The sequence below is a fragment of the Myotis brandtii genome, unplaced genomic scaffold (assembly GCF_000412655.1).
Source record: "Myotis brandtii unplaced genomic scaffold, ASM41265v1 scaffold191, whole genome shotgun sequence".
Taxonomy (NCBI): domain Eukaryota; kingdom Metazoa; phylum Chordata; class Mammalia; order Chiroptera; family Vespertilionidae; genus Myotis; species Myotis brandtii.
In genome coordinates, this window is record NW_005357115.1 from 6,450,848 (window position 1) to 6,466,576 (window position 15,729).

Consider the following 15,729-nt stretch of genomic DNA (forward strand, 5'->3'; position numbering starts at 1 on the left):
AGGGGGGGCGGGGGGGGGGGGGGGGGGGGGGTGGTGTCTGATGAATGAATTCCCAAGGAATAGAAGTAACTGGGCAGTTCAGGAAACCACCAGAAATTCTAACATTAAGTGGACTTTTTTTTAAAGGGAATTATTGATTCCTTTTTAATGGAAGCGGATAGAGCATTCTGGACTGGGGAGGAAGACAGTCTGGGATGTGGGACCCCTTCCCTACTGTCTTTATACCGTACGCACAAAAGTTAAATGAACATTTAGAATGATCTGGAATTGGAAAGATGTCTTAAGCATGCAGCCTCGCTGGGCAGCTGGAAAGAGGAGTGGGAAGGTCTTATCATGGTTTTGAAGAGGCTGAGTGTAGGCTGTGTGTGTGTGGCGGGTGAGGGGCGGGGGGTGCAGAGGGCAAGCCCTTACCTCTGCCTTTGCTATGGGTCACACACCTTCTGTGGCCCTATGGTGGCAGGCCTGACAGATGACCTAGAACAATCAAGCATATCGTTTAAAAACTATTTATTCACAAGCCTTTCGTATTGGTAGTGGGTCTGCTCCAAAGGGCTACCCTGAGGACAAGCTTTCTCCACACTGCTTGCAAGCACCCACCCCCAACCTGGAGAGCTTGACAGAGGCTCCCCCTGGGGCCCTGGGGGAAAGTAGGACAGAGCCAATGGGTGAGCAGACTTGTCAAGGAACTGGCGATGGGCCACTTCCTCCCTTGGACAGCCTTGGGCAAGTCATGTAAGCCCTTTGGCCCTCCTCTCCCTATATTTAACACGAAGAGTTGGGTGCGATGATCTCTAAGCTCCAGTCTTCATGGTCTGGTGCCTAGTCCTGTCCATTTCCCCAAAGACTGCCCTCCCGTGGAGTCTTCAGCCCCCCACCTCCCGAACCTCAGGTTCCCTTTCTCCTCCCGTAGTGTGTACCAAGGGCCAGGTGGTGAGCGGCCAGTACCGGATGCTGGCGAAGCATGGGGGCTATGTGTGGCTGGAGACGCAGGGGACAGTCATCTACAACCCACGCAACCTGCAGCCCCAGTGCATCATGTGTGTGAACTACGTCCTGAGGTGAGTGTGGGAGGGCCAGTGGGGCACGGGCTGTGAGCTCCCCACACTGAGGATGGCAGGCCCCGGAACGCCCAGCCTCTCCTCTCCGCAGGCTCTCTGTGAGCTCTCTGCGGTGCGGGTCCTCAGGACACAGAGGGCTTCCATGGATGATGCGGAAACAGTGGGTCACTTGGGACTTCTCCTTCCCAGTGCTTCTCTTCCCCTTTCCCTAGTCTCTCATCTGTGCAATGCCTCTGACCCACGTGGGGAGGCAGACAGAACAAAGTCCTTCCTTGATAAGCATTTTGTGAATGTGGAAAAACACTCCTATAGCCCCTGGGAAGAGAGCTGGGTCAAGTCATTGCTGGAGTGAAACATACAAAAATCTGCAAACCCGGGTACACCATGCAGTGCCTGCCCGTAAAGCAGGATCCAAGACAGACTCACAGTCTGAGGGCACTCTCGATGTTGCTGCCTCACCTCCAAATTCCACTGTGTGGTTCTTCACAGTGTCCACACCCACGCATTTGGCTGAGAGGCTCAGCCCTCAGGGTGTCCCTGGGTCTGCGGGACAAAAGGATCTCGCTAGAAACGTGGCAGGTCTGACGCACCCTCTCGTCCCCTCAGTGAGATTGAGAAGAATGACGTGGTGTTCTCCATGGACCAGACGGAATCCCTGTTCAAGCCGCACCTGATGGCCATGAACAGCATCTTTGAGAACAGCGATGAGGTGGCTGTGTCCGAGAAGAGTCACTTCCTGTTCACCAAACTGAAGGAGGAGCCGGAGGAGCTGGCCCAGCTGGCCCCCACTGCGGGAGATGCCATCATTTCTCTGGACTTCGGTGGGTGCCCCTCAACTGAGCTGGGGGACGTCGAACTCTCTTGAGCGGGGGAGGTTTTTACGGTCACAGGCCTCCCTGGCTACAGCTTTTCCTTAACCAGCGGCACCCTGTTCCTTCCCCGAGTCTTGCTAATTATCTGTTAGTGGTCAGACTGGTCTGTACTGGATGCAAAAAAAACAATGCATGCACTTGACACGGAGTAAGACCACAAAGTGCCCAGCGGGAGGGGGCGGGGGGAGGGCAGGTTGCAGGGGACTGCCTGGAGGAGTCGCATCTCCACCACAGGGGCAGGAGCCTGCCGTGACAGCAAGAGAGCTGCTTGGAGGTCACTGGCATGATTTCACAGCGAGGGCAGAGCTTCACCTGGGCCTTGAGGGACAAATTGCTTTTTGGGAAGAGGGCTGAACTGAAATAATGTTGGGAGAAATAATTCCAGAAAAGATTCAGGCCCAGATTTAGCCCCCGTAGGCACTACTTCTTTAAAACGTGTGCGTGTCTCACAGGGACTGAGTCCTTGTCGCCACAGAGAGAGTTTTCAGGCCTCCCCGATCCACACTGGAAGCACCTTCACGTGTCCCGGGGGCCCTTGCTCCCCATGTGGGACCCGCAGCCTGGCCGCGCTGCTGAAGGAATAGGTGCAGCACCTGTGCTCGCCCTGTTAGCTGTGTCCCCGAGAGGCCACATGAGAAGCAACAGAGGATCGTAGAGGACAGTCTGGGACGAGAAGGCTCGCCGCAGCCTCCGTTCACTGAGGCTGACTGCCCTCTGTCCTCTCCTAACCTCTCATCTACATGCTGGGCTGCTCTTCGAGGAAGAGCGGCTCCTAATTCACTTAGTCTCTGACAAGTAAGTGCTCCAGGAGGGGGGCCCCTTGAAAGGGAGCCAGTACATTGAGCGGGAGCCCCAGTTAAAGGCCCCTTTGTCCCAGTCAAGCTTCCAGGGCTGAGGGCCCAGCCCAGGCATGACTTCCAGAAGCTGTGGGGATTTCTCGTGCATCCTTTGGGCTTTTCTCTGTCCTCGGGGGTTTTCCATGGACCGGATGAATCCCTGTTAACCAAGCCAGACGCTTGTCTCCACAGGGAACCAGAGCTTCGAGGAGTCATCAGCCTATGGCGAGACCATACTGGCCCCCAACCAGTCGTGGGCTGAGGAACTGAGGAGCCACATTGCCCAGAGCGAGGCCAGCCTGCCCGCCTTCACCATGCCCCAGGCGGCCGCCCCGGGGGACACCAGCCCCAGCGCCACCAGCAGCAGCTGCTCCACGGTGAGTCCCCTGGAGTGAGGTCACGGAGAGGGCAGGCTCCTCCTCTGGCCACTGCCATATGGCTGGTCAGTCTGGACAGAAATACTGCCCTCCTCCTACTCAAGTTGTGCTAGAGTCCTGTAGAGAGGTGGTGACACATGCCTGCAGGTACTCCAGCTGTTTGCTTGCTGTCAGTATCCAGCCCCGCCCCCACCTAAATGACAAGTTCCCGGAAGGCAGGGGCTGAGTGGCACACAGTTTTGAGCCCCCAGCTCTGTCCCTGCTCAGGGCACAGACCTGTAGTCTCCAGAACCCTGCTGGCCATGGCCTTTATCCCACTGGCTCCTCAGGACAGGCTCATTTGATGAGGTGACTGAGGTGCAGAGAGGTTGATGAATGGACCTAATTCACACAGCTTACAGGCAGTGGCCCCTCTACAAGTACTTGTTGGGTGGGACGGAGTTGGTCTGTGGGCCTAAGAATGTATTTCTCCTTCTACCTTGGATGTTGGGGAGACCAGTGTCATACTCTTGACATAGTCACTTCCCTCCTGGCCCCCAGCCCGGCAGCCCTGAGGACTATTACACGTCTCTGAATGACGATCTGAAGATGGAGGTGATTGAGAAGCTTTTTGCCATGGATACAGAGGCAAAGGACCAGTGCAGCACCCAGGTAGGCAGCCACGGAGAAGTTGGGCTGGTGTGCCTGCCAGCGGGCGGTGGAGAAGGCTCAGGCCCGGTCTTGCAGCTGCACCCCTTTGTGACAGAGACCAGTGGAGATGCTGGACCATGGTCCCTAATGGGATGAGGGTGCAGGGAAGTGGAGCCTGTGGAGGTCCCTCCTCCCACTTCGCCCTCTGCTTTACCTGTGTCAAACCAGCTCTTCTACCTGTAACTCTCACCTTGTTTATCTCCTACTCACTGGGGGAGCTCCCTTAGTGCACACAAAGACCAAAACTAAGACCGAATGTTTCTTCAGAGAAGCCCAACATTTAAAAAGTACATCCAGATGTATGAGACATTTATAGGCAACGGGAACATTTACTCCCTTCACAAAGTTAGGAGTCTTTGAAATACTATTTTAGTTTAAATGCATTTAAAAATGATATCGGAGCCCTGGCTGATTTGGCTCAGTGGATAGAGCGTCGGCCTGTGGACCAAAGGGTCCTGGGTTCGATTCTGGTCAAGAGCATGTATCTCTCTGGCCCAGGCCCTCGTCGGGGCTTGTGCAGGAAGAAACCAATCAATGTGTTTCTCTCACATCGATGTTTCTCTCTGTCTTTCCTTCTCTCTTCCACTCTCCCTAAAAATCAATGGAAAAATATCGTTGGGCGAGGATTAACACATAAAAATAAAAATGATACCAGAATCAAATTTTTATTTGCATGTAACTTTACAGGAAAGCATTTATTACAGAAATGCTCTGTGTCTCCTCAGCTGGATTTCAATGAGCTGGACTTGGAGACACTGGCACCCTACATCCCCATGGATGGGGAGGACTTCCAGCTGAGCCCCATCTGCTCCGAGGAGAAGCTCTCGCCCGAGAACCCGCAGTTCCTCCCACAGCACTGCGTCAGCACCATGACCAGCATCTTCCAGCCGCTGGCCCCCGTGCCCGCTCCCGGCCCCTTCCTCCTGGACAAGTACCAGCAGCAGCTGGAGAGCAAGAAGACGGAGCCCGAGCACCAGCCCATGTCCTCCATCTTCTTCGATGGCGGGAGCAAGGTGTCCCTGCCATCGTGCTGTGGCCAGGCCAGCACCCCTCTCTCTTCTTTGGGGGGCATATTCAACACACAGTGGCCCCCTGATCCACCCTTACATTCCAGGCCCCCCAAGTGGCCTGGAGGAGATCAGCACGCGGAGGCTTTGGGGATATCGCCGTCGGGGCCCCCTGTCTCCTCCCCGCAGCTCTCCATGTTCAAGAAGAGGTGAGTGGCAGTGACCTTTGGCTGCTTCAGCAAAGGCTGTGCTGAAAAGGGAGGGGACCGAGGGGTACCCACTGGGGGGTGATCTGGGGCTCAGAGAGACTTCCTGCCCCATCACCAACCCCTGCTCCACCGTGGCTGGTCCTCCAGTGAGCCCTGCTCTGATCCAGGAGCTTAGGCTGAGAGGAGTCACCCCGAGGTCTGGGAGGCCTCGAGTGCAATGTTTTTATCAGAGCGGAGGGGCCCAAAAGATGACTGAGGACAGGAAAAGGGAGAGAACTAGCTTGTCCCCCCTTGCATACCCATGTCTCTCTCCCCAGAGCACCCTAAAGCACCTTGCTTACCTAGACTTCATTACAGAACACAAAAAGTTACCTGGGCAGTGGTTCTCTGTTTCCTCCTGGAACCCTGGTTGAGAAAAGAAAAAGATGCCCATGCCTTTCGGACGTCCAGTATTGCCTTCCCTGTCCTCCTCTTCCTCCTCCTCCTGGCTCCTTCAAATCTCCCCAACAAGCTCCATTCCACCAGCTGGGAGTTCCCGGGGCTGAAGCACTATGGTTGGCATATGACCTCTGCTCCCAGGGCACATTAGTTACACTGCCCTGGGGCATGTGCCCGTGAGAGAGCAGCCTCACTCGTCCGAGGGGGAGCAGCTTGGCAGGGAGAGATGGGGCAGAAGAAACCCTCCTAAAGACTGATGCCACCCAGCTGGGCCGCTGCACCCGCGGTCAGGCCTGGAGGCTGCCTGGGTACCGCTGGGCTGGCGGCACATGTGACTTGAACCTTTAGCATCTCGGCAGGTGGGGAGACTGGGGAAGGGCAGCGGAGTGTAGCTCGGGCCCTGAGGCCCACACCCTCCCTCTGAGCCTCTGCCCTTTGGGTCAGACGTATTAGTTCTGGAAGGGCCCTCTGAAGGCCCTGCATGGCGTGGGGCTCCAGACCCCCTCACGGCCCACTCTCTTGGGCTTGGCAGGTCTGCAAAGGGCTTCAGGCCTCAGGGCCCAGATGCGATGAGCCCGGCCATGGTAGCCCTCTCCAACAAGCTGAAGCTGAAGCGACAGCTGGAATATGAGGAGCAAGCCTTCCCGGACATGAGTGGGGTGAGCCATCTCCTGACTGGCGCTGCCTTGGGTCAGGCTGGGCAGGGAATCGGGGCTGAGAGCAGAGGGCCCGGCTGGCAGGCCGCTCTCACTCTGAGGCTCAGTGGCCAGCCAGGGGCAGCAGGGCGGGGTGGGGCAGTGGCCTCTCAGACAGCTGCTCTGAGGCCACCCACCCCGACTCAGTCTGAGGACGGGTTCTCTGGCCCTCTCCCCTCTACATCTGCCCCTCTCACCCCCAGGGGGACCCTCCAGGAGGCAGCCCTTCACATCTGATGTGGAAAAGGATGAAGAGTCTCAGGGGCTGCGGGAACTGCCCTCCAATACCTGACAAGCGGCTGAGCGCCAACATCCCCAGTGGTGAGCAGCAGGCCGGGCCCCCCTGGGGTCGGGTGGGGGTGTCTACAGGTGGAAGGGCTGGGGGCTCAGGGGCACATCTCGGTTCTTCCACTCACCACCTGCCCTACCATCCCTCCTTCCACACACACAGCTTCCCCTTTCCACTCTGGCTCAAACTACACCGTCAGGAGCCTGGGCTTCGAGGCCCGGGGGCTGGCTCTGAGCACCTTCTGTGAAGGCAGGGAGGGTGCTGGGGGCATCACTGTCTCTCCCCTCCTCGGGCTGGCACTGCCCTCACACTCCAACACTGATCTTTCAGATGAGTTCACCCACAATCCCATGAGGGGCCTGAGTCAGCCTCTGAGACACCTGCCACCACCACAGCCACCGTCCGCCATGAGCCCCGAGGAGAGCGCCAAGAGCAGGTTCCCCCCGCAGTGCTGCGCTTTTCAGTACCAGGACTACAGTCAGCCCTCGGCTCACAAGGCGGCAGGTGGGTGCCCCAGGGCCTGCAGCCTCTGTGCCAGCGTCTGTGGTGCGTGGGAGGGGCGAGGGCCAGGGGGTGGACATCCCAAGGCAGCCCGTCTCCGCTCAGCATGACTTGCTGCCCTGAAAGGCCACTACCGTAAGCAGTGCAAGCCCTCCTTCCCAGAAGAGTTGCAGCAGGGGCTGGAAGGCCATCTGCCTACAGGGCTGCCTTACAACAATCAGGTGACATCCAGGGCTCTTTGGTCCCAAAAGCCCTCTGTTCTTCCTGCTGCTGAATTGCCTCATGTCCCACTGGCCTCTGGGGCATCCCTCTGCGTTCAGGTGGGAGTTGAGCTGAGGACAAGTACGGGAAACATGCTGCCGGGGGCTCCGGGAAAGGTCACCCTGCTGGCCCTTCTGGAGGGTTAGTCACCTGGTGCCTGCCCTCGGTCCTGGGCCTCCTTAGTCAGTTACCGTCTTGGGAAACAGAGATGTTGTCACAAAAGATTGCATAGACATAGTTGGAGGATGTGGTGGAACATACCAGACCCCTGCCCTCAAAGAGGGTAATTTCCTCAGCACTATGGTTTGGGGAGATCGCCATTCAGTGCTTCAGAACCCAGCCTCCAGCGCCACCAGACAGCCCTGGGCTTGAATCCCAGCCACGCCTTTACGTGGGAGGTTTGCGTTCAGTAAATAATAACTGGCATTGTCCTGCCTACTGTGAGCCCACGAGTTTCCTTGAGCCTTAGAAATCAGGGGGAGACTATTTCTGACAGCACATACAAGAAGGGGGCTCCAGAGGCCTGAGACCCACCCCGTCCACAGGGAGTGAGGTCCAGGGGACTGAGAGAAGGGGCCCAAAGAAGGGCTTCCAGGCTGTCCTCGGGTCCCTGGGCCTCCTTCCGGGGAAGTGGGGTTTGGGTGCTGAGAGGTTCCCCTTTGCTCCTCCTTGCAATGTGTGTGCGTCCATGTGTGTGCAGGCAGCAGCCGGTTCAGAATCCCCTTTCCACTCGGCCTTCCCTCCCTGTTGCCAATGCGCGGTGACACAGGTCAGGCTCTTCCTGATGTCTCCTCCTTCAAGGCCAAGAAGCCTTTGTGGGCTCCCTCCACACAACACCCTCTAGCTGCTGTCTGCACCGCACACTTTCTCTCTCCCGTGCGGCTCAGCACCCCACCTAGTGATAGGGGTCCGCCCGGATAAGATTACATTGAAGAAACAGAGTAAAGTCAGGGCTGCCCTATCCGTAACCCCGAGTCACAAAAACTGGAAAATGCGTCTTGCTCTCCCCAGTGCCCTTCTCATTCCTGCCAGCCTCTTATGGAATAGAGCCTTTTCCGGATGTCCGGTTTGGTTTTTAAAATACGGTACCAACCATTCTTTCAGGTATGGCAAGCCGGCTGCTCGGGCCCTCGTTTGAGCCCTACCTGCTGCCCGAATTGACCAGATATGACTGTGAGGTGAACGTTCCTGTGCCAGGAAGCTCCACGCTCCTGCAAGGAGGGGACCTGCTCAGAGCCCTGGACCAGGGCACCTGAAGCAGGGCCTTCCGCCAGGGCAGGTGTCTCTGCCAGGCCATCCGCCAGCTTCACTCTCTGCATCTATTTTTGCAACTAGGTATCTCTAACACCAACACACTTTTTACAAGGTGTACTTACCTGGCAGACTTGCCCAGGTTACCACGTAATGGCCTTTTCCTGAAGATACTCACTTTAGTATCCATATTTTTAAAGTATGTTTTACCTGCTGTGTTTTACTCTGTCAATGAAAATGTTCTTAAATTTTGTAAGATTTTCCCCCCCCCAACTTCAATTGCTTCTAATTTATATTATCCAGAGGCCTCTCTCTTTCTCTCTCTCTCCTGCACACACAATATTCACACTAACAAGTTGGGTGTCTGTTTGTAGGGAAAGCTTTGGCTTCATTGAACTAAAAAGATTTTGTTGTTGCCAAAGAGAAAATGATTTTTGCTTTCCAAGCTTGATTTGTGGCCTTGCTCCCTCGCATGGCCCTTCTCCTTTAAAACTAATCACTATATTGGTAATTTCAGCCTTTTTCAAAAGCCAACTCTTTGCTCTAATTTTGATGACTTTTGGTGAAAAATAAGAAATGTGAAGGGTGAAGTCCAGTGTATGTGCTTATCTGTGAGAGTTGCACAGGGAGGCTTTTCCTAAACTCTTTGGTGTTTTCTTCTCTCCCCAACCCCCACATTCAGTGGATTTTTTTTTAATTATTATTCAAAACCATAACTGAGGGGTTTTTTAAAATTTATATCTGGGTTAAGTGTTTATCATATATATGGGTACTTTGTAATATCTAAAAACTTAGAAACGGAAGTGGAATCCTGCTCACAAAATCACTTTAGATCTTTTTAAGCCCGTTCCTGCCGACACCGCAGCATTGTACAGCACCCCCGGGCCGTGCTAACACTGCTCAAGGTTGCTCTGTGGGCTTTTGCTTTTGGGGTCTGCCATAGCGTGACAATCCATCCAAGGAGTGGAATCGTTAAGTGGGAGCATTGCGAGCTGTCTTTTCCTCATGTCCTCTGTGTATTATGTATGTATGTATATATTATTATTGCTGCCAAGAGGGTCTGATGGCGCATCATGGGTTAAGGGTGTGGGCTGGGCAAATCCAAGGGAGAGGAAGTGCTTTAACTTTTCTTAAGGTCTTGTTGCTGGCCCTTCAAGTGCACTGAGCTATGTGACTCTAATGGGCTTTCATGTGGAGCACTGGGATATTTCTAAACCTACCCTGAGATGGTTTAGAGGGGAATTCACGAAAGGAAGGATTCAGAAACGGGGTAGTGACCCAGGCCATGTCTTCCCAGCTGACCACCTCGGAGCACATGGAGCTGGGCTGAGAGAAGGGCAGCCGGTGCTGGCCAGCCTGGCCCAGTGCCCTTCCTCAGATCCCCCTGCAAGGCCGAGGTGCGGGGGCCCCCACTGACGAGCAGCAGGCAGACCTGGGGACAGCCCAGCCCCAGGCCCTCCTGGGTCTGTTTGTCACTCGAAGTGACTTGTATAGGTAGGAAGCACTGGAAATAGTGTTCTCAGAGCACTTTAACTCACTGCGTAAGAGGGACTACACCTTTGGTTTCTAAACACCAATCACATAGAACTCACCTGTCCTGGGCACAATGAAGATGTTTCTAGAAACACACACCCAAAACAGAACAGGCCAGCATGGATGGACTAATTGTCAAAACACAAATCTAAGTTGTATGAGAAGGAGTATCTACTCAGTGTGTTGCCCAAATGTATGTAAGCACCGCAGCTTTGCCCCGCGTGGCGACAGAGCCCGGAGGGCCACGGCCAGGTAAACTGGGGTTGGATTCCTGTGTGCGCTGCCTCGGCCGTGAGGGTGGCTCAGCCTTGCAGTTTTACTAAAACACTCTGAGAAATATTCCGAGCTTCAATATTAACTTTACCTGTCAATGTAACGATTTCATGTACATTATTATTTTGTCGAATTCCTACTGACATTATTACTGTATGGGAGCTTAACTTTATAAGGAAATGTATTTTGACACTGATATCTTATTAAAGTATTCTGATCCTACCCCGGCTGGTGGCTCGCGTTTCCTGTGGATTTGTGATGGGTCACCCCGACAGAGAGCAAAGGATTTACTAGATAGTTTCCCAAAAATGGACATTGGCACTGACCTTCGGGAGACAAACGAGGCCAGCCGACAGGAGGATGGGTGAAGGGAGGGAGACTACTATTAATACTTGGCAACTGCTGAGACTGAAGGCCATGTTACCCTGTCCATGTTTCTATCTGCCACTGGCCCTTTTTGTAGCCAATGGGGGACCCGAGGGGAAAAGGCAGGTCCCTGCTTTCAGGAAACGACATGAAGCACTTGGAGAGCCCGGCCGGCCTGCGTGTGTGGACACTCTGGGCTCTCGCAGTCAGAAAGGACTTCAGTCTGAAGGTGGCGGGGGCTCAAGTGGGGACTTCCCAGGTAGAATGTGACTGGGAAGGGCAAAGAAAGAAAAAAACAAAAATAAAACAACAAAAACTCAGCCAGAGACAGAGCACAGTGAAAGCTCCAAATTGGAGATGCGCATGATGGGTTCCCTAATTCACATTTTACTTTTCCAAATCATGACCTGCTGAGGAACAGAGCTATCGCCACGGTGTGATTGGGGAACTGGGGGGAGACCCAGCAGCCGCCTCTGCTCACAATCATGCACTGTGTTTGCCTAGCAGATCAGTCCACACAGTGTGGTCTCCCACTTACCTTATTAGCTCTCTTGATCCTCAAACTGGGGAATCCTGTGAGCACCCACTTCACAGATGAAACAGTCGCATTAAGTGGCTTCCACAAGTCACATCCTATCAATGGGAGAAATGAAATGTAAGCCCAATCTTAGCCATATTTCTCTCCTCTCACACCGATAAGAAACAGCACTTCCCTTATTCCTTTCTTCAGCTCCCCTCCATTTCCCTGCTTCCCTTCACAGGAAACCTCCTGAAAGAGTTGTGTATGGCTGTGGTCTCTAACCCCTGCCAGCTCATTTCTCAATCCACTCCCATCAAGCTACTGTCCTTAGCTCTCCACTGAAACTTCTGTGGTCAAAGTTGATGGTCATCTCCCTGTGGCCCAAACCCAGAGCCATTTTTTCTCCTTATCTGGCTCCCGCATGACTTGTACCAGCACATACATGGTCCAGAGCTCATTCTTAAGACTCTACTCTTTGCCTAAGCTCTTATCTCAGATATAGATATATATATTTTCAGAGAAGAAGGGAGAGGGAGAGAAAAACATCAATGACGAGAGAGAATCATTGATCATGATCAGGTATCAAGCCAGCAACCCAGGCATAAGCCCTGACTGGGAATCAAACAGTGACCTCCTGATTCATAAGCCAACATTCAACCACTGACCCACCTTGGCCTGGCTCAGAGGTATTATTTCAACCAATCTCATGGACTTAGGTACAACTTGCCTACTGTTGATGCACAAATTTATACCTTTAGCCTTAACCCTATGAGGTAAGGACTATTATCATGTTTCCTTCACATGAAAGCAGACAGGCTCTCAGATATTAAGGGGTTTCCCCAGTGTTACACAACTAGAAACTGTAGAGCTAGAATTCGAACCTGGGTCTGTCTGACTCTCTTTTCATTGCCAAATAGAATATTCCTGTGTTTATTACTTTAACCTTTAGTCCTTCTTCTGGTTCTTCTGTTTACTCTCATCATCTCTTCCCTTCTTTTGGTGGTGCCTGGACCTTCAGATTGGCTTTTTTGGGCTCTGCCCAGCTCCTATCACCTTTGCCTGCCATCTCAGACTTTCTGAAAACCTCACTGTTGGTTTTTGTTTGTTTGTTTGTTTTCTGAAGCTGTTCTGTGAGTGACACATCTCAGCCAGGCCTTCAATAGCAGAATTGCCTTTGAGCATTGACAAGTTCAAGACTCAGACATGCATGGGCACCATCCTGGAACCCAGAAACTATAGTGGGCTGTGGGTCTACAAAGCATCCTTGGGCAAGGTGTTTCCTTAACCACCTGAAGACTGTGATTGTGACCTCCAGCCCCTGGGGGTGGAGGCAGCTCCAAGTTCTTTACTTACAAGTCCAGCAAGAAGGGGTGGGGGGAATGCAACAAGGCCATTGTCCCCACTGGATTACAGGAACCTGGCCTCTAGAAGCATTCAAGCCCAAGACAAGCTCTCCCCACTTCCTTCATTTTTTATCTCAGGTAATCAGTGAAGATGGACTAAAATGGTTCTGATTTTGCTGTGGGCAGTTAGACACAAGCCTAGCAAGGATGATAGACCAGATACAGAAAGTCACCAGATGGAAAGCCCCTGGTGCCTAACAATGGACAATCAATTATAGAATGGGACCTTGCCCCCAGGGTGATTTTCCTTCCCTAACATATCACTGGTCATGAGGTTTGGACCCCTGACCTTTCCTCCCTAGAGATAACATCTAGGCCTCAGTTGTATTTCAGCTCCAGGCCCAGATAAGCAACAAAACCAGCCACAGCTGATGTCAGATCCAGTTGCATTGAATGACCCCCTGCCCTGGGGCTGGCCAATCAATCAATGGAGACCACAACCCCGAAAGGATACCCCTGGAAAGCTACTGAACATTCTGTTAAGATCTTTCCCTAGGACCTCCCCTAAAATCTCTGCCCTTAAAACCTTTGGGACTGAGGATCCAGTGTGCTCTCCTTCCCTGCATCCCGGTCCCAGGGGCATTACCATTCGCTTCCTCACTTTGTTAAAAGGACAAGGACTTTTCCTCTTGTTTTCCAGATACAAGGAGATTTATTTTCTTTAAGCAATTTGGTGAATTATATATATTTCTCCCTACCTGATCCCTCCAGAATTTGGCAATACTTAATGAGTGTCTCATAGCAATACATTTCTTTACATGAATTCAATAAGACCAGTTTCCAATTATGGTTTTATTAACCAAGACTCTGACTGGAATGTCATGTCTAAGCGAGACATGAAGGAATGAGGCCCATTTTCTTCCCAACATGCAAGAGTCAACCATTCACATCCTGCTCTCCTCAGCCCTTGGCCATCCTCTGCTTTCTGTGAAAAAGGACTTTTATCAGGAGGCCTGTATAAGAATGATTAACTTGGCTCTTCCATTCTGGAGGCAGGGGTGGCCCCAGGAGGATGGGACTAGATGTGTTTTCCCAGATTGACTCTTAATGCTAAAAAGGAGTAGGCACATACCTGCTCCTAAGCCATCTGCATTTTGAAAGGTAAAATATAAAATCCGGAGCACTTAAGTCTGTCTTCACTGGATTACCTGAGGCAAAACCTGAAGGAATCAGGAAGAGCCAGGTTTTTCAATCTCCACAATCTCCTCAGTTTAGAAATGAGACAGAGGCCCAGGGAGGCCAAGCAGGCTTGCCTACAGTTGCACAGTGAGGGTGACAGGGCTGGGCACAGAACCCAGGCCAGCATCATGGGGACAGAGGTCAAACTCACTGTCATTGAAAGGGGCCAATGTTCCAGCCCCAACACATGCCCTCTGCCCATGACATCAGTTCTCAATTTCTCAACCACTATAAAGACCTCCACACACACACACACACACACACACACACACACACACACACACACACACACAGTTCTCTCCTTCCTCCCCACCCCTCCCCCAAGCACCACCTCACAGATCTCCAGCCTCTTCCTTGTCTCTTCCTTCAGGGCACTTTCAGTTCCTCAAAAATAATCAAGATCACAGTGTCAAGCCCATTTCTTCAAAATATTTCTTTGAACTCAGTGGCCCCTATGAGAACTGTTTGGCCTCTCTGTGACCTTGGTGAAGTCTAAATCAGTTCCTTCACTTCTGAATTGAACTTTCCTTGGCTTCCCAGGACCCAGGAGAATAGGGTTTTGAAGTACAATTGACCCTTGAACAACACCGGGGTTAAGGGCGCTGACCACCAGCACAGTCGAAAACCCACATGTAACTGAAGTCAGGCCCTTTGCGTGTGCAGATTCCCAACTGTGGATCAAACTACATACTCCCCTAACCACACACATAAACACACTTGTTTTCAATGATACTTATGAATTCATGATCTCTCAAGAGCTCACCAGCTTAGTGGAATAAACAAAATAAAAGTAATCTGGGTAACTCAGACCCCTCGAGATAGTATATAATAATGGAGTCCTGTGGCCCATACTTTCCCAGGCAGTCTCCATCTCAGATATTGTGCTTCAGTGTCCTCAAGTGTGCCCTTTACTTGGGCCAAGGACCCCCATCTTGGGTTCAGAAAGCATGAAACATTTAGATACAAATGAGCCCTCAGTGGCCTTAGGGGTGGGGGGTGGGGGGATCTGGGTCCTATGGGAGTTCAGAGGAGGCCAAGAGAGATCAATCTTGGCCTCAGGAGTAAAGAAATCCCCCACCAGAGCTGGGAGGGAAGAGGATTGGAGAGGTGGAGTGGGGAGAGGCAGGGGTGATCATTCCAGAAGTGGACAAGGGGTACAAAGTACAAGGCCAGACTAAGCAGCACATGCAGGAGAGCCTGGGAAGCAAGCAGGACAGGGAGCTGGGATGGAGGGAGAAGGCAGCAGGGCAGCCTGGTCACTCACAGCACAGGTCTGGAGTCATACAGACCCAGGTTTGAATCCTGGCTCTGCAGCTTCTAGTTGTATAACATTGAAGAAGCCCCTTAATGTCTGAGAGCCTGTCTGCATTCATGTGAAAGGAGCATGATAATAGTCCCTACCTCATAGGGTTAAGGTTGAAGGTATAAATTTGCGCATCAACAGTAGGTAAGTTGTACTTAACTCCATGAGATTGGATGAAATATACCTCTGAGATAAGGGCACTGACAAAGAGTAGAGTCTTAAGAATGAGCCCTGGGCCATGTACGTGCTGGTAGAAGTCAAGGAGGAACCAAATAAGGAGAAAAATTGGCTCTGGGGTTGGTCAACAAGGAGATTATCATTGACCTTGACCCAAGAAGTTTCAGTGGAGAGCTATGGACAATAGCTTGATGGGAGTAAACTGAGAAATGAGCTGGTTGGGATTGAGAGGTAGAGACCATAGCAATACACTACTCTTTCTGGAGGTTTCCTGCAAAGGGAAGCAGGGAAATGGAGGAGAGTTGAAGAAGGGATAAGGGAAATGCTTTTTCTTTTAAACATTGAATGAACTTTTATTTTAGAATAATTTCAAACTTACAGAAAGTTGCAAGAATAGTATAGAGCAGCTGTGGGCAAACTACGGCCCGCGGGCTGGATCCGGCCCGTTTGAAATGAATAAAACTAAAAAAAAAAAAAAGACCGTACCCTTT

The 15,729-nt window shown here is 52.2% G+C and overlaps 1 protein-coding gene across 1 annotated transcript in view; it reads left to right on the top strand.

Moving 5' to 3' along the window:
• EPAS1 (endothelial PAS domain protein 1) overlaps positions 1–10,518 on the top strand; it is a 36,399-nt gene extending 25,881 nt beyond the window's left edge. Inside the window, exons 8-16 of the mRNA XM_014538497.1 lie at positions 911–1,058; positions 1,665–1,879; positions 2,959–3,143; positions 3,684–3,794; positions 4,559–5,049; positions 6,020–6,146; positions 6,386–6,503; positions 6,802–6,975; positions 8,338–10,518. Of these exons, the coding sequence (XP_014393983.1) occupies positions 911–1,058; positions 1,665–1,879; positions 2,959–3,143; positions 3,684–3,794; positions 4,559–5,049; positions 6,020–6,146; positions 6,386–6,503; positions 6,802–6,975; positions 8,338–8,489 (1,721 nt within the window). The 3' untranslated portion in view covers positions 8,490–10,518. The remainder of the gene's footprint in view (positions 1–910; positions 1,059–1,664; positions 1,880–2,958; positions 3,144–3,683; positions 3,795–4,558; positions 5,050–6,019; positions 6,147–6,385; positions 6,504–6,801; positions 6,976–8,337) is intronic.
• Positions 10,519–15,729: the final 5,211 nt, after the last annotated feature.